The sequence below is a fragment of the Cornus florida genome, unplaced genomic scaffold, assembly GCF_030987335.1.
Source record: "Cornus florida cultivar Cherokee Brave unplaced genomic scaffold, ASM3098733v1 CherokeeBrave_3.0.0_Hap2_Chr03, whole genome shotgun sequence".
Lineage (NCBI taxonomy): Eukaryota > Viridiplantae > Streptophyta > Magnoliopsida > Cornales > Cornaceae > Cornus > Cornus florida.
This window is the reverse complement of record NW_026775573.1, coordinates 1,827,751-1,850,112: the sequence shown is the minus strand read 5'-3', so window position 1 is coordinate 1,850,112 and position 22,362 is coordinate 1,827,751. Positions and strand designations below refer to the sequence as shown.

General features: G+C 32.5%; 2 protein-coding genes and 1 non-coding gene across 3 annotated transcripts; all 3 read right to left on the bottom strand.

Annotated features, from left to right (window-relative positions):
• Window positions 1-6: 6 nt before the first annotated feature.
• TRNAV-AAC (transfer RNA valine (anticodon AAC)) lies at window positions 7-80 on the bottom strand. Its single transcript has one exon. It is a non-coding gene; the product is annotated as a tRNA-Val (tRNA).
• Window positions 81-1,109: 1,029 nt separating this feature from the next.
• On the bottom strand, window positions 1,110-11,203 carry LOC132298983 (uncharacterized). Its single transcript, XM_059795390.1, has 14 exons — window positions 10,921-11,203; window positions 9,363-9,421; window positions 9,095-9,203; window positions 7,553-7,662; window positions 7,289-7,357; window positions 5,806-6,396; window positions 3,765-4,303; window positions 3,504-3,568; window positions 2,890-2,969; window positions 2,616-2,720; window positions 2,342-2,481; window positions 2,130-2,261; window positions 1,701-1,853; window positions 1,110-1,614 (listed from the first exon to the last, which is right to left on the bottom strand). Exons 1-14 carry the CDS (start codon window positions 11,108-11,110, stop codon window positions 1,476-1,478), a joined length of 2,481 nt encoding a protein of 826 aa, XP_059651373.1. The 5' UTR covers window positions 11,111-11,203; the 3' UTR covers window positions 1,110-1,475.
• Window positions 11,204-21,306: 10,103 nt separating this feature from the next.
• LOC132298982 (brassinosteroid-responsive RING protein 1) lies at window positions 21,307-22,096 on the bottom strand. Its single transcript, XM_059795389.1, has one exon. The coding sequence runs from the start codon at window positions 22,016-22,018 to the stop codon at window positions 21,509-21,511; it is 510 nt and encodes a 169-aa protein (XP_059651372.1). The 5' UTR covers window positions 22,019-22,096; the 3' UTR covers window positions 21,307-21,508.
• Between the last annotated feature and the right edge of the window lie 266 nt (window positions 22,097-22,362).

Here is a 22,362-nt window from a genome sequence, read left to right as displayed (position 1 = left end):
TAAAAATGGCGTCGCCCGGACTCGAACCGGAGACCTTCAGTGTGTTAGACTGACGTGATAACCAACTACACCACGACACCTTTGGTGGGTCTTGGCGTGTCATAACTAATCACTTGTCAACTCAATCAATGATATCAACATTTATTTCATTCCTTTAATGAAGTTGGACCCTTTAGATCTTTTTGTTTTTTATTTATATTTTTTTCTATGACAAAATTGGGTTCTATTAATTTAAGAAAATGATAAGTACTTCAGCATAAATATAATTGAATGTATCTGACTCTAAATCTAAATCCTAACTATAAAAAATAAATCAATAGTATTTTGAATTCGTGATCCACCAAGTATTATTTTTACAACCCAATAAAAAAAGGGAATATAGAGCCAAGAGCACCCTCATTCCTACTTAAATTTTATAGAGATAATTTAAACAGTCTGATCCATGAATAATGTAACATATATAATTTTTGACCTATGTAACATATATATTTTGATGGACCAAATTTTTTTTTTTTTTTTTTTTTTATCTTGACCAAAAAATATATATTAATATGTAGATTTTGATTATAAATTCATCATTTGTTAATTTGAATGATTTGTTTTTGAACATAGAAAGACGTTTAAATGAATTGTCTTAGCATAAAAAGACGATGGTGTCGGACTTTCAAGAGCACCCCATAATTCACCATCACGCAAATATAATCCCTATCCCACATGCACCGAAGAATTACTAAAAAAATTTCCCAACAATAGCCTTAAAGGAATTTGAACTCCCCACTTCATCACCGAACAAAAATATTTAATTTAAGAAACAAACTGAAACCATACTCCTATGCACTACCATTAGCGTAAAATGTCACGTGTCAAATTATCATTAATTCAATTCACGAAAACGTACACGGTAAGTAACTTAGAGATCCGTGTCCTTTGACATAAGAACAGAATGTTAGTGATTTACATACACGGGCATATATGGAGAGAGAGAGAGAGAGAGATTACATTGGATTTGAATTTTGAATGATCTATTGAAGATAAAAGCATGAGGGCAGACTGTTAGTACTTTATAAGCATGATGTAAAAGATACTCCCATAAATTCGCAACATAAGACTTGAGAAATCAAAAGCATTCTGCTTCCATTATTAAGTTAACAAGAAGAATATAGTGTTGAAGATTTAATAATGGTACCCTTTCAATTTACATCACTTGTACATCCTCATCCTAGTTACTTTGGTGTAACTCTGTCCTCCTACCAGCAGTTCTTGATCATCTCTCTCACTACCCTCAGCTACTTCTCGATCCAAAAAAATATTGTAGATATGATTGTGGATTCTCACCTATCTCCACCTTCCGACAAGAAGAATATACAATAATACAACAAACTGCTTTCGTCAATGCAGTCAAAACTGAAGTGTGCTTGTTATTTCGATATCAGCACCATGAAGAAGAACCACCCCCCTTTCATATATTTCTTTTTCTATCGACGTCTTGAAAGAGAATCCTGCCGAGTCAACTCATAGTCTGCGGCTGGAGGTCTTTGATCCTCGGTATTTAAAGTAATTGACTTTGAACAGAGGAAGAGGAACGAAGAAGTGTAGATGCTCATGTGCCAAATGCTACAAACCAATTTTCGTGTTAGAACGTGAGAGGAAGAGGAAGAAGAGACAGAGTTGCATGCATATGTCATGATTTAATCATATACCTGTGCCAAATCCAGTAGCTGTCAGTGCTTTCCAGTTTCCAGCTTATTGCGGCCAATGCTAGTGCAGTGAACCCCGCAAGTATAAACCCCCAACGGAAATATTTTAAAATTTTCTTCATGCGACTATTTAACCATTCTTTAACGGTTTGCCAACTGTTACAAATATACACCATTACCTCAATATAAGCAAAACTAAAACAAATATCCTGTCAACTATATACTTTTGCATTTGCTCACGTTTTATAAATTACTCACTACATGTTTCTCCTACGGGTAATGGGCCAAGGGTAAGACATGATCAACAGCAATGTTTCACACACACACAGATTCTATTTGTTGGTTTTATATTCTAACTGTGTATCACATGCTCATCCATATAGAAGATTTAAATCAATATTAACGATTTTTCTTACGAGAAAGTTAACTCACCTCTGAAGCAGATTTAAATAGAACCCTGTTGGAAAGGAAAATGACCTATAATTGGTACTACATAAGTCAACCAGCCAACCAATAAAAAGACATCCTGTGCCAAGTGCTATTATAAGAATTATATTCCTGGACCTGCAAAGTTAGCATGGTTAAAAGACCAGCGTAAAGGTTTATAAAATTTAAACGTGCATGAAGTATATATATATATATACCTTGTTGGCCCAGTTTCGGCCAGAAGGGCTGTAAAAATCGCTATAGCTGTGTGAATTGTCCTCTTTGCAGCTTCTTCTAGAGAAGTTAGGTATATAAAAGTACCCACCACAGCCCAAAAAGAAAGCCAAAAATCCATAAACTGTGACAGAGAGTATCCCCGTCAACTAGTACACAATGATTCAAAAATAGGAAAAACCCCAACACACGCACAAACACGCAATACAATATTGATGCATGTACCAACAACAAAAGCCATGAAGGAAAAACTGATACCTGTAAAGCATGAAAATTTGATGCACACCACGTGCCTACATCACATGCATGATATAATGCACTTGAAATTCCACTAGATGTGAAAAGTACCGATTCAGCAAATGCCTGCACAGGAATGTAAATTTCATTTTAACAACAAAAAACAAAGGGGTCCACAGAGAGAGAGAGCCAAGATTATTAGAAGTTCTATCATCTGCTGAAAAGTTATTACCATTTGCATCCTGAGATATATAGAACCCTTTCAGTCCAATCCTAATGGAAAAGCGAAGATTACCTTCTGGCGAAGGGCCCGATAAGCAGGGAGTATAGCTGCAGCATTGGATGCAATAAGGAAAATTGATTGCCATACGTGCCCTACATGAGTTTCCAGCATTTTTCATTTAGGAAACCAGTACAGCATTAATCAATTGCTAATGCCAGACTTCAAAGTAAACATATTAAGCCAAATTGAAGAAAATATCCACTAAACAGAGTTTCAACCTATATGCTTGCTAAGCTTATATAGGTTTTGATCCGGAAGCGGTAACTCAAAGCCAGCTGATAAATTATTCAAGAACCATGAAAATTGCATTCACAAACCAAGTAAAATTAGCATGGGTTAATATCCCCAATCACCTCGCATTGTTTCACTTGTGTGAGTGTGAAGAAACTCAAACCCAGCTTCACTGGTTTCCCCTGTTTCAACAGTCTGAACCAGCTGGCTTGAGTTGTGTGATTTCCATGCAACAAGTAAACAAATGTACTAGACACTAGTACCATGTATGGCATACACAATTAAAATGAAAAGTGCTAAAAATCCAGAGTTTGGTAGCAACTCAGAACCATGAAAAGTAAAATCGCAGGTACTGATACAAGGCCGTCTTCTGTTTAAAAATAAAAAATTATTACCTTGATGTGAAACAATTTCAACACCACAGTCGAAGCCACCATGATCTCGATCACAAGAGCAGAAGCTAATAAAAAAGAAGACAACATGGTAAGAAGGAATCGCGAATGGCAATTAACCAAACATTTTATAATTCAGTTTTGACATCAGAATAACACAGATTCGAACATTTCTAAGCCATAAAATGGAAAACTTTAGCTTCACGAGTTCTCATTTATCTTGCCTAGCATGCTATATATTAAACAGAGGGCAGAGTCTAAAACCTGTATATTGTTAGTCCACTAGCATCCACAACAGATTGACATTGTCCATGAGAAGAGCATCTTTTGGGGCATCTTTCAAGTGAAATTGACATGGTAGTCTGACTTTTGGAAGCAGTATCAATTGGGTTTGGGTGCCTCAATCCAAAAGTCCAAGTTCCTCCTCTAACATATAAGATGTAAAAACTGACTGTTTCTTTGCTGGAATCATACAACTTAAAAAACATGGAGCCATTGCTGCTACTTGTCGTGTTTTCATAGAAGTAGTCCCAGCTATCCAGAGATGGCAATCCACCATATTTGGCATATATTTCATAATTAACTTTTACATCCGATGTTAGACGTATGTGGATATTTCCTCCAGCAGCACCATAAGGAATGTCCAGAAGAAAGTAAGTCCAAGCGACAGCTAACTTGCCCCCATCTGAGGAGTTGCTTAAAAGGGGCTCCAGAGGGAAATTAGCTGAATCTGAGGAAACCTTTCCACGGACTGGTATATAATAAGATTCAAAAGGGACAGTTGGATTTTTCCTGAGAACAGTCTGCAGACAACCATTCTAATCTTGTCAATAACTTGCTCCTGAGAATAATAAATTCAACAAGAAAAGAAACACCATCGAAGTTAAGCTGTATAAAGACAAGATTAAATGAAACTGGCATGAGAAGAGAAAATAGAATAATTAGTAATAACTGATCTACACAGAGATGTACAACAGAAGACAATACATCCTCGAGGCATGGAGCAGAAAACATGCATCCAAGGCTATGTTACCTGCACTGGCTAGGGGTGTCTGGTACATATGCATGTCTAAACGTCAGATCCTTGGCACCCCCTAAAATTTGAGATACGAGGAGTGGAAAAAGTATTGAAGCGTCCATGCATTCAGTGGTCGCATTTTTAATCAAAGGTGAAGGGTAAAATTAAAAAAGATCATAAATGATGTGTTCTTGTAGGAACAAATATAGTTATTGGCCAGTTTTGAAATTATAAGAAAGTGGGGTAAAATTACAATTCAAATTCTTTACAATACAAAATTACAAGGGAAAAGGGTTCAAACACACTCTTCATTTTTACAGCCAATTGCTTCCAGCAAAGAGATGAAAATCCTACTATGTCCAAACATTTCTATTTTAATTTGGAATATTATAGTCTACACTTATTATGAACTTGCCCCCTGAACATTTCTTTTTCCCTTGCTTATAATTCTCCCACCCCAATTTTTTTTTTTTTGGGTAAGGTAAGTAAGTGTATAGATGTTAAAAAATGTACAAACAGTTCACAAGAAAGGTATATGATTTGTGGCCTAAAACAACTTACAGGTCAGTTGCTTCTCTTTTCTCTCATCTCTTATGATCTCCTCTCTGACTCTCTCACTCCCCCCATCCCCCCAAGGAATATATATCTGGCTCCATTACTCAAGAGGGGGCTCATTTCCCAGTTCCAGCAGAGAGAATTGTGAGAAAAGGATCTCAGACCAACAATTTCACCTATATTCCCCATCTTCCGCACAGATGAATTGTGGGGAAAAGATTTACGGTTTTTTTTTCCTTTCTTCTTCTTTATTTTCTTTTCCTTCATCTTCTTCTTCACCAGACCCATGTGTTTGACATAATGTCTTACTCATGTCCTGCGCTGTAATCTTCTTGTGTCATGTCAACATGAGTATCATACGGAAAAGGGTATTTTCATTTAAAATCTGTATCTAATGATCTGAATCAACATATCAACAAGTGTCATGTAATCTCAGTATTAGTCATGGTTCAAAGTCAAACAATCAAAATAAACATGTTACAATTCATGAGATATGGAGATAAAGTAATCAACTCATAAAGTCATGCATGCATTCCGTAACTAAGCTAATGTGATCGTATCCATCCTAAGCTTAATATCATACTTGTCACTAATATATACAAATACAAACTATTCAAAGTATGGGATACACACTGCATAATTTTGCATGACCACAATTAAATTGACAAGATTCAACTTGCAAAAGTTGATAAATATGTACTTAAAATGCAAATTCATATATCATCATCACACCTGAAGCGTGTATCTTTCCCATGTGCAGTTCAATCCAGCCTTCTCTACGGGGCATTGAAGCACTTGCCAATAAAAGGAATAGCAAACTGTTCTGCTGTTGTTATGAACCCCCCCAACTTCCTTTGAGATATTAACAGGTTGAATTGAGATATACCAGCGACCAACTTTTGGTGAGCGTATAACTAAGGGTGCTTTATTGATATCACCAGAATAGTCATGCAAAGTTGCCAATGGCATTGCACCATGCCGAGCATAACACATCAAGATTATTCCACTACCATCCCCAGTGCCATTTGAAGAAGGTGTGTCATTGAATCTGACTTTTGCTGCCATAACCGTTAGCTGTTCTGCTATCCCCACTACATCCAATGAGTAGACTTTTGATTCACTATCTCCATGGCAAGAATTCTCATCAGTATTACTGCAAGAAACCACATTTGCTGCTGTTTGGTTCAAACTCGTCGAATTGTAGGTGTCAACACATGAAATGGGATTGATTGTTTGGTTGCAGTACTGGCCCCAGAGCATTGGGGCCGTACATCCTTCCACACTTACGTTGCCATTGAAAGAGTATATTAAGCCTCGATTAATCTGTAACACAAAACCAGTAAAAACACTACAATTTAACTTTTCAATGTAGAAGTATCATGACTGTCCAAAACTATGAAATTGGAATTATTTTATCAAAAGGAAAAGAAAAATCAAAAGAAAACAGCAACAATTTCAAGAAAAAAAAAATTTTGATTTTTTTTGTTTTGTTTTGTTGGGGTGACAATCAAAATACTGGTTCTCAAGTCTCAAAAAAGTCAATTCCTTTTGCTACAAAGATTTGTCTTAACCATTTACATAACTAGTACTATGTCATATAAAACGTACTCATAATTCCAGCAGTCAGTTTGTGTGTATGAGCATTTCGAGGTAAGATCCCCTATGCATCACAACCAAGCAATCGGCAAAGAGCCTTAGAAGATTTTCATTTTTCAAGTTTTCTACTAACCTAAGTTTTGAAATGTTATTTTCATTTGTTACAAGTATTATTTTTTAATTTCTGGCACAAGAAAATAGAACAAATCTGCCACTATGCTCAAGGTTTTCGTTCATATATAACTTTGTTAAGAAACAATAACAATTTGGTGTATAAAATATTATGAAGTAATATAATGACATCCAACAAGGTGAGAAGTTAAAGGATGAATATTAATGCATCCCTAGAAGAGTGCCACTACAATGTAAAAGCGTGGATCGTCAAGAATGAGAATGCAAGCTTGAGTCTAAGGACAACCACTTTATGGACATATTGTCAACAGTAAGGTTTATGATGGTCTATCCCTCCAGCACCATCAAATAACAAGGACTGACAATGCCTAATTAGGCTACCCTAAAAGAAGGTGGATAGAACAATAAAGTGATATACATGAACCAGAAAAGTATCAGAAAATGACTAGTAAAGAATATTTTGGGCATCAACGCTAATAAACTTTACCATCTTTGATCGCGTCCTCGTAGGTCCTACGCCATTAAATAGACCCAAATACCAAATTCCTGGAGCGATCTGTAAAACAACCTTGGATGTCAAATTCAGCTAAATGTTATTCAGCAGACAATCAATATACAAGGGATAAACAAATAATGCACTTATCAAATATTACATGCACCAAACTGCACAAGCCTCTCATAACTCTCACAGCAGGAAAAGTAATCTAATGCGGAAAGTATAGCATGAATGATCCAAGCATTTTAAAAGAACCTGTTCGTTTGTCAGTTTCACTGAAATATTTTTCTGCATGAGATAACAGGCCTCCGCATTCTGAAGACCTTGCATTCCTCCAGAAGATACATTAGATAGAGGACCTAAAACTGCAGGAGCATAAGAACATATAAGAATAGCTAGTAAATATAGTTTTATTGAACTAAGAAGTAAGAACATGGGAGAAAAAAAAAACCAGAATTCTCAATCAATTCAAAATTGAAAGCATAAGTGCACAAACCGGGGAAAACTTTACACAAGCACGGACAGACTAGGTGTTCAAGCTCTGCCTAATGACCTATGAGAAATGGCCCACATCGCCTTGGGGAGTGAGGTTGTTGAGACTTATATGGTGTGGGCGCTTCCTAACTGTGCAGACACATTTTGAGGAAAACCGTGAGCCAGTTCATTTTGAGGAAAACTGTGAGCTGGAAATGTGGGGAGCGTGCACAAGCCTGTGAGGGTCAGGCCAGCGAAGAGTTGAAGACGCAAGGTCCCAAGAGGGTGTGATTGTGACGTCCAACACTGCTTGGGGAGGTGAGGTTGTTAAGACTTATATGTGTGGACGCCTCCTAACTATGTAGATGCATTTTGAAAGTGTGCAAAACAGACAATATCAACACGGGTTAGGGCAAGTCATGACAAGAACATTCCAATGACAGCATGTTAAGTGATAGTGAAAAAAAAAAAAAAACAAAATTGGCATCATCAACGCTTTGACACCTTGAACAGAATCCTAGTAGGTTTTGAAAGCAACTTACCTAAAAATAAAAATCAAGTTCCATGAGTTAAAGAAATATATGATTAGGTCAATTCCTTGATGGAATGCATATTCAGGATCATGCAATGGTCGTACAGCTCAAAGATCGGTGGCATCACATGGGTCGTTCTATAGCCCCCGCTGCTATGGTTTGACTGATGGGGTGGGAGGCAACTATCAATAACTTCAAGGAAGACAGTCACTAATGAATGTGGAGTTTTGAGATATCCAAGCCAGCTATTATTCAAAGTTAATGTTTATCAGTTTCAAGTTTAAATTTTTGGAGTCTCTTCTTCAATATATGCATTTTAAGACCTAGATGTATATATAAACATAGACAGATAGAGAGATAGAGAGATTTTGCTAAAGTTATCCATTGGTGAAAGTTATCCATTGGTGAGGGCCTTGAACCTCCATTAAAGAATGAATGATTTCTTTAATCAATTAAAGATGCAGCTGATCTTATCTGTTGCTCCAGTGAGCAAGTCCAAAGCTATGTATTCTTTTCATCATTTTCCACCACTTCGGTTTCATTATTGCAGTGTTTTCCCATTCTGTTGGTATAAATCTAAACAGTTTGGTTTTAAATTGATATTTTCTGTTGAATTTTACCAAGTCCATTGATCTGGCCTGCATAAAACGGTGATGCATACGACTTTACAGAAAGTGCGGTGCTAATTAATGGAAAATAGAAAAAGGAGTCGTGTAGACAATCTCAAATAATTGGGGGAAAAAAATTTAGGGTCAGTTGAGTTGAAGTAAAATGATTATCTAGGTATTACCTAAGCCTGTTGATGAAGTGTTGTAGACATCTGGCAAAGGGGGACTGCCTTCTCGGAAGCATATCATTGGCTGTGTGCTTTTAGGAACTTTTTTAATGCTTCCAGGATCCTACAGAAAATGAGAAGGTCACTGGGATAATACTAGACAGAAATATAAAACCAAAGTAACAAACAAAAATATTGGAAAAAACCAGGAAACAGTTATCAAATAAGAGTGTGCTCAGTCTAGAAGCTTGCAAACCTGTGCAAAATTAGATAATATACTTACAAGGTCTACATCTGACTCTAAAGCTATGGACATTGAAGAGAACCACGTTGGCAAATCAACTGGAACAAGGAGCACAAACCAAAACAGTGAGATACAGCATGACTTGATTGACCAATTTCTGTTTGTCATGCTTTTGATTGATAGAATCATGAAACGGATAACTTCCTCAGGTTGGAATCATGGAAATGGTCCAATTAAGATAACTTATGAATTATGATGAAGATATATTGTAGATGAGTTTAGCCACAAGACAAGTGGTCGTGTGAGGTGAATTTGATAAATACTAAAACCCATTTAAGAATGGGCGGCAAGAAAACTTAAAGAAAATATCAGATCAAGTACCATGTTCAACATGATATATGAAAAATAGAGGACAAATGTGTTTCCAAAAACAAATATGGACTTTCAGATAAAGCTATAGAAAGAGACAGCCCGATCTTCCAATAATCCATAAGGGACCACAAAACTCTCTATTGGAAAGAAATTGCAAACTAGATTAGTGAGCAAATCAGAATATAGAACCACAAAGAACAGCAACGGAGCAAACCCACATCCGAAGAAGTTCAAAACATGCTCTTAATAAAAGTAAAGTATAGTATGATGCCAAGGATATACACCGTCTTTATGGTAATTTATCAACTATATCGTCCCCATGGAAATGTTTCAAAATAAATTTAAGCATCACATTAATATATATTGTTGTGATAGAGGCATATCACATAATGGACTCTATACTGAAGTATATTCCTAATACTATATAAAACAATGTAATTTAGTGTGTGGATGAGGCAGTCGAATTCTATGAAAATTCAATTAAGAACAATGAAAATCAGAACCAAAGGGCGTGCAGAACTTAACACCACTACTAATATCTGGATCAGTTCGATTATAACGGACTAGTGTGTGACTAGGATAAAATTAAGCTCTTGAATTTATACAAGGAGCCGAATGGTGTACATAACTTTATAAGTTACAACCAGTGACAATAAATTGATCAGTTCATTTGGGCTAGGGCTAGCCAAGTGCCCGAGGCCACCCGAGCATGGAGAGACGGTTTCCCGAATCAAAACTTGATCAGTTCATTTAATCTCCCCAAAACAGAAAAATAAAATAAAAACAAAAAATTAAGCAAATTGTTGACCAATTCAAAGCACCTCAAAAGAGAAAACCAAAGTGTATGGGTGACTTCAAAACCAAACCTAATTTTTGACTTTTTTTCTGCAACCAATTTGTGATCATAAACACTAGAACAATGTATAACATATACAGATTTATATATACATAAACAAAACTTAAGAACCACCTTAAATAGTGAATTTCGCAACTTATAGCAAATTAAGAAGAACAAATGATCATAGCACAAAATAAAACAACAATTATGAGTCCAACCAATAAATTACCATCTAATCACATAAGCAAATTCAATACATACTAAAAATAAATAAAAAATTTAGCTCGACCCATAAAACAAAACTAGCAATAAATTATATAAAACCCCGATTTAGTTAGAGAAATTAAGCGGTTGTGTATGTATGTGTGTGTAATAGCATAGAGTTACCTCTGATATAACGCCATTCGTAGGGTTTTAATTCTGTTTTAGCGTACGTGAAGCTAGATACAGTGAATGAATTGTACGGACCACTCGATTGTTCCTCGAATGAAAGACCATAACAACTTACGAATAGAATGATGAAAAGACATAGATTCAGATAAGAAGAACCCAGAATCGAATTCTTCTTTAGCATCATGTTTTGGTATATTTTGTTGATTATTCTCAGGCCAACTAATCAGTCCGCTGAGAAACGGGTTTCAGCTGATTAAACGACTCCTATACATCTATCTATCTATATATATATATATATCATATATATTGTATTATATTTTACATGACAAATAGGACTCTTGAGTTGACTTGGGTTCTCTGTCGGGAAAGATGGGTAGCTGTGGCATCACGCGCTTGAAAAACGAGAGTCATGTTTCAGTAATTATTACAATATTATTTTATTTTTTTATAACATCTATTTTGTCAAAAAAAGAGGAGGAGTTTGGTGATTATTACCATTAGTACTATTTTTGTAAAATAAATTTAAGACCACTGTTATCTAAAACTATCTAATAATTTTTGTTAATCGAGGACGTATCCTTAAAAAAAAATTATAAGCACATCACTCCGCCAAAAAGAAACTAGTTTCCGTTTTCCTAATTTCTAGCACTTGGTAGAGTTGATTAAAAAATAAATAAAATGTAGATATACAATTGTAGAGTCCTTATCTCTTGCTCCCTATAAAGAAGAAAATTAATCTAAACTTTCTAAATAGACTATTAGATTAAATCTAACAGTCATTTTTCAAACCCACCTATAATTTTTCTTTTTAATACAAAATCACTCTCAGTCTATTTTTAGTTTCTATATTTAATTTTACAATTACCATATACGTTAACAATTAAAGATAATTACCAAAATAAAAATAGAAACTTTTGAAAAAAAAAAATAATTCAGGTATATTTTACTAAAAATTTGTTTTTATTTACATGTTTCTTTGAAATAAATATCTTTGCGGCACACTTCACCTCTATTTTTCACATTTATGTCAAACAAAGAACAATTACAAGACAGGCTAAGGTACTACACATTTTTTCTGTTTCGTATCCTTTATTTATTTTGTTTTGAAAAAGTAAATTTGTTTTCCCTTTAAATCTTTGAGTTCTGTGTTATTTTTTCAGTTTTCTCTTCTTTATTTATTTTGTTTTGAAAAAGTAAATTTGTTTTCCCTTTAAATCTTTAAGTTCTGTGTGGCTCCTTATTCTAATTACTATTGTTCAAGCTCATTTGCCCAGTTTTATAAATCACTAATTCAATACATAAAGTCAAAATCTTGTTGCATTAATTTTAATTGATTCAAATATAATTTTAATTCAGAGCGGCCTTTATTTTTCTTTGTTTTCCTAGTAAAATAAAAATAGGATGGTAATGGTAAAATAAAATATAGAAACTAAAAATGGGGTGAGAGTAGTTTTGTGTTAAAAAGAAAAATCATATGTGGGTTTAAAAAATAACCGTTAAATTAAATCTAAATATCTATATAGAAAGTGTGAATTAATTTTCTTACTCTATGAGGAGCAAGAGATCAGGACTTTACAATTGTAAATGCAATTTTTATTCAATTTAGGAAGGCGATATTCGTTAGGGATGACAACGGGGCGGAGTTAGAATGGAGTTGGCTAAACCCTACTCCGCCCCATTAAAAAATTCGTCATACCAACTCCGCCCCGCATATTCCGTTTAATTGCGGTAAAGTTAAAACTTTTGAATTAATTCCTGGACTTGGGATAGAATACTAAGATCTTGAATCACGTGCACAATTGTAAAATTTTAGTAAGTAGTGATTCTAACGAATATTTAGTCAAAATATATTAATGGACACTTAAATTAAATATATACTTTATATATATATATATATATAATTGGGGTTGGGGCGGGGGCGGGGGCATCACTAAATCTGCCCCCGCCCCCCCCCCCCCAAAAACCCGCTTCGGGTTTTCAATTCTTTTATCATATCCGTCCCAAACCCATTTATGGAGCTACCAAATCCACCCCATTAGGAGCGGAGCGGGGCGGAAACCCAGCGGGTTGGAGGAAATTGCCATCCCTAATATTCGTACTGCATTTTTCTATAATTACACTATATTTTTTAAAAGAAAGGATACTTATATCCCTAACTTTTTAAATAATTAATTATTTTTTCTCAAATACCACAATTACCTCTTCAGTTATAGAAATATATCTTTTTCACAATCTCTCCCCAATTTAACGTTTTGGATCATTTACAATATCTCTCAATTAAATTTCTACTTTGTATTAATTATCTGTTCTATTTTAGATGGGATTTAATATTAATCTTTATAAAGTAGTAATGGAAGATTAGCACATAAAGTTCAACACCATCATGCTACTGGTGATGGTAATTTTTTCTTTTATTTTTCTTTTCGCATTGTGTGTTTTGAGTTTAATTTCAATTTTTTTTCTTCATGTGATTTTTAAGAATTAATTTGTAATGTGTTTAAATTTTGAAAATTTTCTTATTGATGAGAAAACCCTAATTGTTTTAACAATAAATTTTCAAGAATAGGGATTTTAGGAAAAAGAGAGAGAGAGAGAGATGGGTATTATGTCAAAACCTGCATCCATATAATTCACCTACCAAATATTTTCTCCTTTTTTTTTTCCTTTGGGGTATAAATTATTTTTTTAAAAGATTAACAATATATAATATTAATTAAAGATGTACATAAATAAAATAAAAAAATCATTCATGGCAAAAGAGTTATTAAAGAAAAGTATTACGATACTGTATAGATGAATAACTAATATAGAAAGAAAAATGATGAATAATATGACGATGAAAGGGGATATCTGATATAGTAAGAAAATAGGTGAAGAAAATGATGATGAAAGGGTAATTTTATAGTTAGTGCATTTAATATGCTACGTAAGATTGTCATGTTAAACCATATTTTAGGAATAAGTAAAAAAGTAAAAAAAGAAAGCTTATAGTAAAAAGGGTAGTTATGGTATAATAAAATAAGGAATGATGCATTAATTAGCTTAGGGGTTTTTTTGTCATTCACATTTAAAAAGAAAGAAAAATGAAGTATAAACATAAAAAAGTAGAGTGCGAATATCTCCTCAATAAATTTATTGTAGCCTAATATTATGTTGGGAACTGATCAAGAAATTTAATCCACACACTTTTTTTTATTGACAATTAGATTAAATGTAACGGTCATTTTTCAAACTCACCTATGGCCTTTCCTTTTAAGACAAAACTACTCTCACCCTATTTTTAGTTTCTATATTTAATTTTACCATTACCATCTACTCTAACAATAAAATGGTAATTATGCAATTTAAAAATAGAAACCTTTTAAACAAACAAAAAAAAAATAGCAGTATATTTTACTAAAAATTTGTTTTATTTAGATATTTCTTTGAAAGAAAAATAATATCCGTATCTTTCAGTTTTGCAACAAAAGTATGAAATTATAGCCTTTTGTTAAGAAACATCTTCTTGTTCTCAGTATAAGTAAATTAATACATTTTTCTAGTATAAGTAAATTTATCAACAAATATACTGTAATGTTGCATTTTGGAATATAAATTGATTCATTGGAATTGAAATTGAAGAAAATTTTATTTAAAGTTTGAACAAAAGTTCTTTCTATTCAATTTTAAGTTGGACATTTGGTAAAATTCATTACTGAATCTGTGAATTTGTGAGTTTGATTATTGAGTGATGATGATGTACTGACTATGGAGGGACTGTAAAATTCACCTCAGAAACAAAAAGGTAATCCCAAAAAAAATGAGTTAAGCTTTTCTTACAACCTTATTCATCGAGAATAATCATTTGTTTACACTTTTGTCCAAGAATTCAAATTCAATCACGCATGAAGAAATAAAGAGAGAGTTGAATCGAGCCATCAATCAACCCAGATCACCCGATATAAACCTCCCACTGTCAGTTGAGCCTAGCCCACCTCCTCCGCTGTGGAATGTAATTGTGATATCTTAGATGTTAGCCTTGGGTCTCAGTATTTTAAGGCCTACAAATGTTAATGTCACAAAAAATTGGAAGAAGTGTGCTAATAGGCTTGATAGTCTCTCGGGTGCCTGGTTTTTCTTGAGTTTTTATTTTAAATCAGCTTTGAATGAGAAATCAAAGAGTAAGGCCGCTTGGGAGAGTAATGGGGTTGGTGGGTATAATAAATCAAAGGTTTCTATATTTAAATTGCATAATTATCTTTTATTGTCAGAGTAAGTGGTAACGGTAAAATTAAATATATAAACTAAAAATAGGGTAAGAGTAATTTTGTGTTAAAAAGAAAGGTCATAAGTGGATTTAAAAAATATCTATATAAAAAGTGTGGATTAAATTTCTTACATTATAGGGAACAAGAGATCAGGTGGGAACATTCAATTTGCACACCAAGCACAATGCAAAAAGGAACAAGCATAGAAAGCACGGTATATTTCGGGCATAGCAATTTTATTTTCTATTTTAAAAAGTGTATAAAAAACATTCTTAATCTTTTCACATTATGCAAAAATATTCCTTAATCAGAAATTTGACATAAATTAGTATTGTAACACTCGTTTTACTCTTTTATATGTTACTAATCTCATAGTACAGGGGATGTTATGTGCATATTACCAGTTTTTTATTTTTTATTTTTTAATAAAAAATTCTTTATATATATCTCTAAAATAAAATTTTGAAACTTTGAGAATTTTTGAACAAATATTTGAATTTTTTAAGATTTCAGTTTATGTTTTCTACTATTTTTTTTTCTTTATTTTATTTCTTTTTCGTACCAACAAGGTTAAAAAAAAAAAAAAAAAAAAAAAAAGGAATCCTAATATAATAAGTGTGCACTGGTCTCAGAGTTTGGAGCATATTTATTTTTTTTTATTTTCATTTTTTATTTTTTATTTTTATCTTTACTTTTCTTTTATACTTTTATTTATTTATTTATATTTTTATCTTTATTTATTCATTGTCGGTGTCCTCCAATAATGTCTTTTTCGGTTACTTTACAAATTTATTTATTTTTTATATATTTTATAAAATAGTTAAGTAAGAGTAATTTAGTTAACTTATAATTTAAATTTGTCAGAAAAATCTATTTACATTAAATTAAAACTTTAGGGGTGTTTTTTTTGTACGTGAGGAGTGTCCTCCAATGGTGTTTTTTTTAATCATTTTACAAAATTATTTATTTCTATGTATTTTATAAAATGGTTCAATAATGGTAATTTAGTCAACTTAGGTTTAAATTTGTCAAAGGGAACTATTTGCACCAAATTAAAACTTAGGGTGTTTTTTTGCACGCGAGGAGTGTGATATGCACTATAAATATACTTTTACATGTTTTTTTTATGCATTTGACAAATTTTTTTTTTAAAAAACTTTGAATTAAATTTTCTCAAATCCAAAACATTAATTTTATACTCCCAAACACTATATTAGTGTAATTATTGAATATTTTCAATGAAAAAATTAAATGTTACTCCTACCATTAAAGACTTCTGAAATTTTATTACAACAACAAATCTTTGCTTTTAATAAATACTTTCAGCTAAAATTCATAAGTTCAATAAAATAATTTTTAAGTATTACCATTTCTTATTGAAATTCCAACAAATTAATTTTTCATTAAAATAAATTTCAAATAAAATCATTTTGATGCACTTTTTTTTATAAAAACATAATCTCAATTTTTTTATATATATAAATTGCTATTGAAATAATTTGTTTATAAAAAGGTGGAGTACAAATTTTTTTAAAAATAATATGATTATTCATTTTATTTACATCGTACACTGAAATAATTTCTAATTATTATACAAAATTTCATGTATTATTTTAAATGAAAATCAAATCATAAAATATAATGATGGAGATGATTATAATTATTAATAGTATAATTCATGTCGAGAGCCATCTCTCAGTATGTGGATATTAAAAATATAAATTCTAAATAAAATAGTGAAATAATTTTTTATTAACACTCATCAATGCCATTTATCTTTTTATAATTAAATAGACAACTTCTTTAAAGTGTTAGTGCTTTGGAGGGTGGGTGGTGAGCCCGTTTTATACCAACAAAATAATTATTCTAGAAACTCTGGTCTATTAATTCTCCAAGAATCTAAACATCATAAGTATCATCTAAAACATAACATTCAACAATTTACAATACAAAACTTCTAGATTTGAAAAGAAAAGAAAAAATATTGAATTTCAATACTTAAAATATTTTTTATGATTTTCCTAATGCTATTTAGTTTGAATAGTAATATTCACACTCAACAATTACAGTGAATTACCTAATCGAATAATTTTTAATTGGTTATTTATATCAAATTAAGTAGAGGGTTCCACTTCTTTATTTGTTGCATAATTAACCAATTAAAAAAATAGGTCAAGCAATTCATTGTAATTATTCAGCGCAAGAAAAGTTAAAAGGAACAAATTTTGTAACAAATGTGAGCCAACTATTTGGTTTGACAACTAGAGTTGGGTGGAGGTTAAGGAACATAACTGGACTGGGCTTAGGCTGAAATGAGATGAGATTTGATCTTGTAGAATTTTTCACGTAATGGACCAATTAAATTCTCTACTACTTGTTACCAGTCCAACACATTAAAGTTGATTACAGGCCCAAATAAGATGACCCTTGTGTCCCTCACTCTTTCTTTCTTTATTTTTTAATTTATTTAATAAAAGTGTGTCTGATATGGGTTAAAAGAGCAAGTACTCAACTATTGAGTCAAAGCATGATCTTTTAACTATTAAATCAGTGATTAATTATGACAATGATTTTTTTCTAACACATTTTTTTATATTTAGTAGGTTGCACAAAAATTCGGTCAAACCGAAAATTCAAACCGGATCAGATTGGACCGGATAGTTTGGTTTATTTGTTAACAATTTGATTCGGTTACAATTTCAAATTTATAAAATAATAAAGATACGATTTGGTCACGGTTTGAGATATTTTAGAACCGAATTAAACTGTTTAGTTATATATATTTTATATATATATAATATAATTTAATCGTGCAATTCACTCTTAATTCTCTTAAGTCTTATTAATTTATTCGATGATTATTATTATTTATTTATTTACAATGACTGAATTTTATTGGTTTTCTGAATTGTGGCGGAATGTTTGTTGTTGAATTAGTAATTCTGAATGTATTAACTTAGTAATAATTCTGAATGTATTCACTTCAGTTTGAGAAGTGACAAACAAAAATAAATTAAAAATTAATATATTAGTAGTTATGAATGTGTTGGTTAACTTGGTTTATTATTGTGCATTTGGATTTTGAAATATAAATACTTATGTAGTAGGGAAAAAAAATTAAAAAAACAAGAAAAAGTAAAAAAAAAAAAAAAAACCAAACCATAGCAATTTCTCACAGTTTGGATTGGTTTGATTTCTTTAGTCAAATGATTCGATTTGGTTCTAAATTTTATGGAACCGTTAAAATCGATTTAGTTTCAAAAAACTTTCAATCCGGTCCAAATCGAATCGTGTGCACTTCTAGTTTAGTTATATCAAAATTTTATTAGGAAATTAGTAATTAATTATGATAATAATAAAAGTTGATGTAGATTTGTCATATTTAGTTACATAAAAATGCTATGCAAGTCTAATGGGTCACGGGACTATCTCATTAGAGTAACGAGAGAGTTGGTACAAGTCAATTTGTATAGTACTATTGCTCTTGCTTATATTAGATGTCAAGATTATTAAAATAGTTTTTATTGTTTGTGAAAAGTTAAATTAATCATTCAGTAAATATTTTAATTCAATCGTTGATAAAAGACAAATGAAAAAGCATACGAGAGAAAGTGACGAAACAATGAAAGTTAAAATCTTGCTTTAATAAACAATGGGATTGTTTCTTTGTCCAGAGCAATAGGTGGGCAATAGCGTTTGAAAATTTTAAATAAATAAAATTATTTTTGTGGTTATATGCACTGTATTTTTTAAAATTTGATTACAAAATGGATTAAGTTATTCTTGTCAATTTGTGGTCTAATTGACAATTTTTTTAAACTTTTTTAAAAATTTGATTACAAAATGGATTAGGTAATTCTTGCCAATTTGTGGTCTAATGGACAATATAAATTTTTACTATTGCATTGTGATTTTTCAATTTTTTTTAAGACGAAGTTAAAGCAACTTATATATATGGGAATGGAGACTCGAACCTAGACCATTTGACGTGGAACACTTTACGAATCTTCTACAGAAATTCTCGCATGTATTATAAGGATTATTCATCACTAAGGTACGGTTATTTAATCACCTCTTTAATTAATTGTAGTATTCTTACAAAAAAGATTATCTCTAGTATGGTGGCGAGTCTTTTTCTTTCGCCTGAATGAACCGTCACTTTTACAAACACCATAACCCGACTAAGCAAAAGAGTCCGTTACATGATTTATCTTTATAAATGTTGAATTTGTGGGGGTAATTACTTAGAACTACATTTTATGCAACAACTCTAACTATTTGATAGAAAAAGGGTCCAATGAGATAGCAAATTCCAACTTTGTCTATGAACAACGTATCTAATTGTATTATTCTTCTAAACCGGTGCAAAAATGGATGTTTTTTTTTACTCAGTTATTGAAATTTTTGGTATAATTCGTCTATTTTATTACGAGGACTGAAAAGACTCTCTTAATAGCATTAATATTCGTGATAATTCCTACTTTTACAATAATTATGTAACTTGTCATATACGTATGTAGTCCGAATACAATGATTGATAAAAATCAAGATGAGTTTCATATATTGTCAAGTCATTTTAAAGCCCACTTCATCCATGAGTTTCATACATGTAGACTGTGTAGTGACCCCATCTCAGGTTCCCATTTTCAAAATTCAAGTACCAACTACAAGTAGTACTAACTCATCAATTGTCCCACCACACACCACCAGATGTGTAAATGGATAAGCCTTCAGAATTCCCAGAGCCTGAGATAGAGATTGATCAAAGCACAGACTCCCAACTTCAATACTATCATCAAACATGAACATCAATCTGCATACATGCGCGCCCCTCTCTCTCTCTATATATACATATGTGTGTGTGTATGTATATATATATATATAGAGAGAGAGAGAGAGAGAGAGAGGGGCATACACAAATTCAGTTAGAAGATGAGCTTGAAAGGACAATTTCTGTAATGTTAAAATGAGCGATACATTATTTTTCACATGCCTCCTCTGCTCCACGTCTGTAGTTCTGGACCTCTGGCCACGTACGTTTTGGTCTATTCTCCGTGCTGTCAGCCCCAAGATTCTTCTACACCATTCTTAACAAACCAAAACTATTTTTAAAGTGGTTTTAGAAATTTAATTAATCAATGCGAATGTAAGGAAAAATCAATAGTCGTTAACAATAATATATTTTCCAACCATTCAATCAATGTATTAATAAGTAAAAGGTACCAAAAATAATCCCCAATGTTTTATTACGGAGTATTATATAAGTAAAATTAGTGTTTTTTGGTGGGTAAATCATATACATGGTATTTTATTTTACTTTTTTTTAGTGAAAGGACACAAAAAATTTGTTTTTTTTTTTTTTTGACAAATTGCTTTTAGATTCAAATGTATATATATGACCTATATTATATATATACATTCATATATAGGGGTGACAATTTGTATTCGCGGGTCCTAACCCGTTTATTTTTTTGCTACTACAAGGAAGAGTAAATAAATAAACATAAATTTTTTAAAAATGGAACAAAATAGCAAAAGGTGTTCCAGAAAAAATATCCAAAAAAAAAAAAAAAATGAAAATGAAAAAAAAAAATTAGTAATAAAAATTTCCATTGAAGATGCGTAGTTTATCACAAACACAAACTATTCAACTCAACAGACATTTCAGATTTGTACTGAGTACGACTCACTACAATACAGTTATACCACCAGTCACGAGATCCGATCAGATCGTCTCTCTCTCTCACACACAAACACACAGTAGTCTTTCTCACTCCACCAAACACATTTAACAAACTCAACAGACCAATGCTAATTTTTCAATGTCACAAAAGCAAAAATCTTCAACCATCCCACCAAATCACTACACCTTCTAAGTTCTATCTCACTCACCACTCATTATTACAACCTTCAAAATTGATCTTCAACCACCCTCAAGCCCACCCGAAATTCACCTGGTCTAAAATATGGATCTTTGTGTTTTAACCTAAAACTCGTATCGAAATAAAAAAGACGATCGGGGAGGTCGAGGTTAGATGTAAACAATTTTACTTAGTCTGAAGAACAGGTTTCAATTCCGAACTCGTAACCTTTAAGTCACAATATAACGAGCTTAGTGCCGAAAATCATACCATAATAAACTAATAAAGATAATTTATGCCAGATCCAAATCACATATAAGCATATATATATATATATATATATATAGTAAAAGAAAGTGTGATAAAAACTTCTTTTTTTTTTTTTTTTTTTTTTTATTGGAATTGAATTTTCTCGTATATATACACTGTATTTGTCTCAACAAGTGAAAACCCACCCGTTAACAATTTAAACTTTTACAGACCCGAAATGGAAAAGTACTCGCTGTAAAGCTCAGTAACACCGGAGACAGCCCAGAGCCGTTGATTGAACTCATCTTGCATATCATGTGGCACGAAGGGTGTTCTACACAGTGGACATGTTTTCTGGTCGTGGTCCATCCAACGGTCCAGACAGCTCCGGTGGAAAATGTGCTTGCAGTTCGACAACCACCTGATCTCTTCCCCGACCTCGAACTCGTACAGACAAACGACACAGCTTTCCGGCTGGTCTCCACAGCCGGAGACAGCCAACTCCTCGAACTTCACCACCGGAAGCAGCTCTCGGAGCAGAACGGCGGATACGGGCGGGTATTCGGGTGCCCGGATCGGGGTTTCCGGGAAAGAGGCACCGGGTTCGAGAAAATCTGAGAGACCCAGAAAGCGGAAGAGAGAGAAAATGAGGTTTCTGATGAAACCCAGAAGAAGAAGCGTGTGTATGAATAGTTTTGGGAGAAAAATTTCGGTGTAACCCACTGGGAATCCCATTGAAACGTAGAGAGAGAAAGTGAGAGTTTTTAGCGTGTGTGAGAGAGAGAGTGTGTTTTTTAAGGGGAGAGAAGCTTCGGATTCGGGTGTGAGTGGTGGAGATTTATATTTATAGTGAGAAGTGCAGTGAAATTCTACTGTGACGGGTTGTGACATTGAGCTTCTCACGGGACCAATAGTATGGCATATAAGTGATTTCTTTATGTGGTGTCCACTGAATAGAAGGCATTATTATAAATGGTTGTCATTTTGTAACATCAAATGACATGAAATATGAGACTCTTGTAAATATACAGTATATGTCTTGTAACAATTATTTGTATTAAGTGAAACTTTTATATTTT

Excerpts from the sequence above, each read along its gene's own strand:
- LOC132298983 (XM_059795390.1), bottom strand. The coding sequence starts at position 11,110 with ATGATGCTAAAGAAGAATTCGATTCTGGGTTCTTCTTATCTGAATCTA. Across the intron at positions 7,663-9,094 it reads CACTTCATCAACAGGCTTAG|TTTTAGGTCCTCTATCTAAT; the intron begins GTAATACCTAGA and ends ATGCTCCTGCAG. Across the intron at positions 2,721-2,889 it reads ATCGGGCCCTTCGCCAGAAG|GCATTTGCTGAATCGGTACT; the intron begins GTAATCTTCGCT and ends ATTCCTGTGCAG.
- LOC132298982 (XM_059795389.1), bottom strand. The coding sequence starts at position 22,018 with ATGGGATTCCCAGTGGGTTACACCGAAATTTTTCTCCCAAAACTATTC.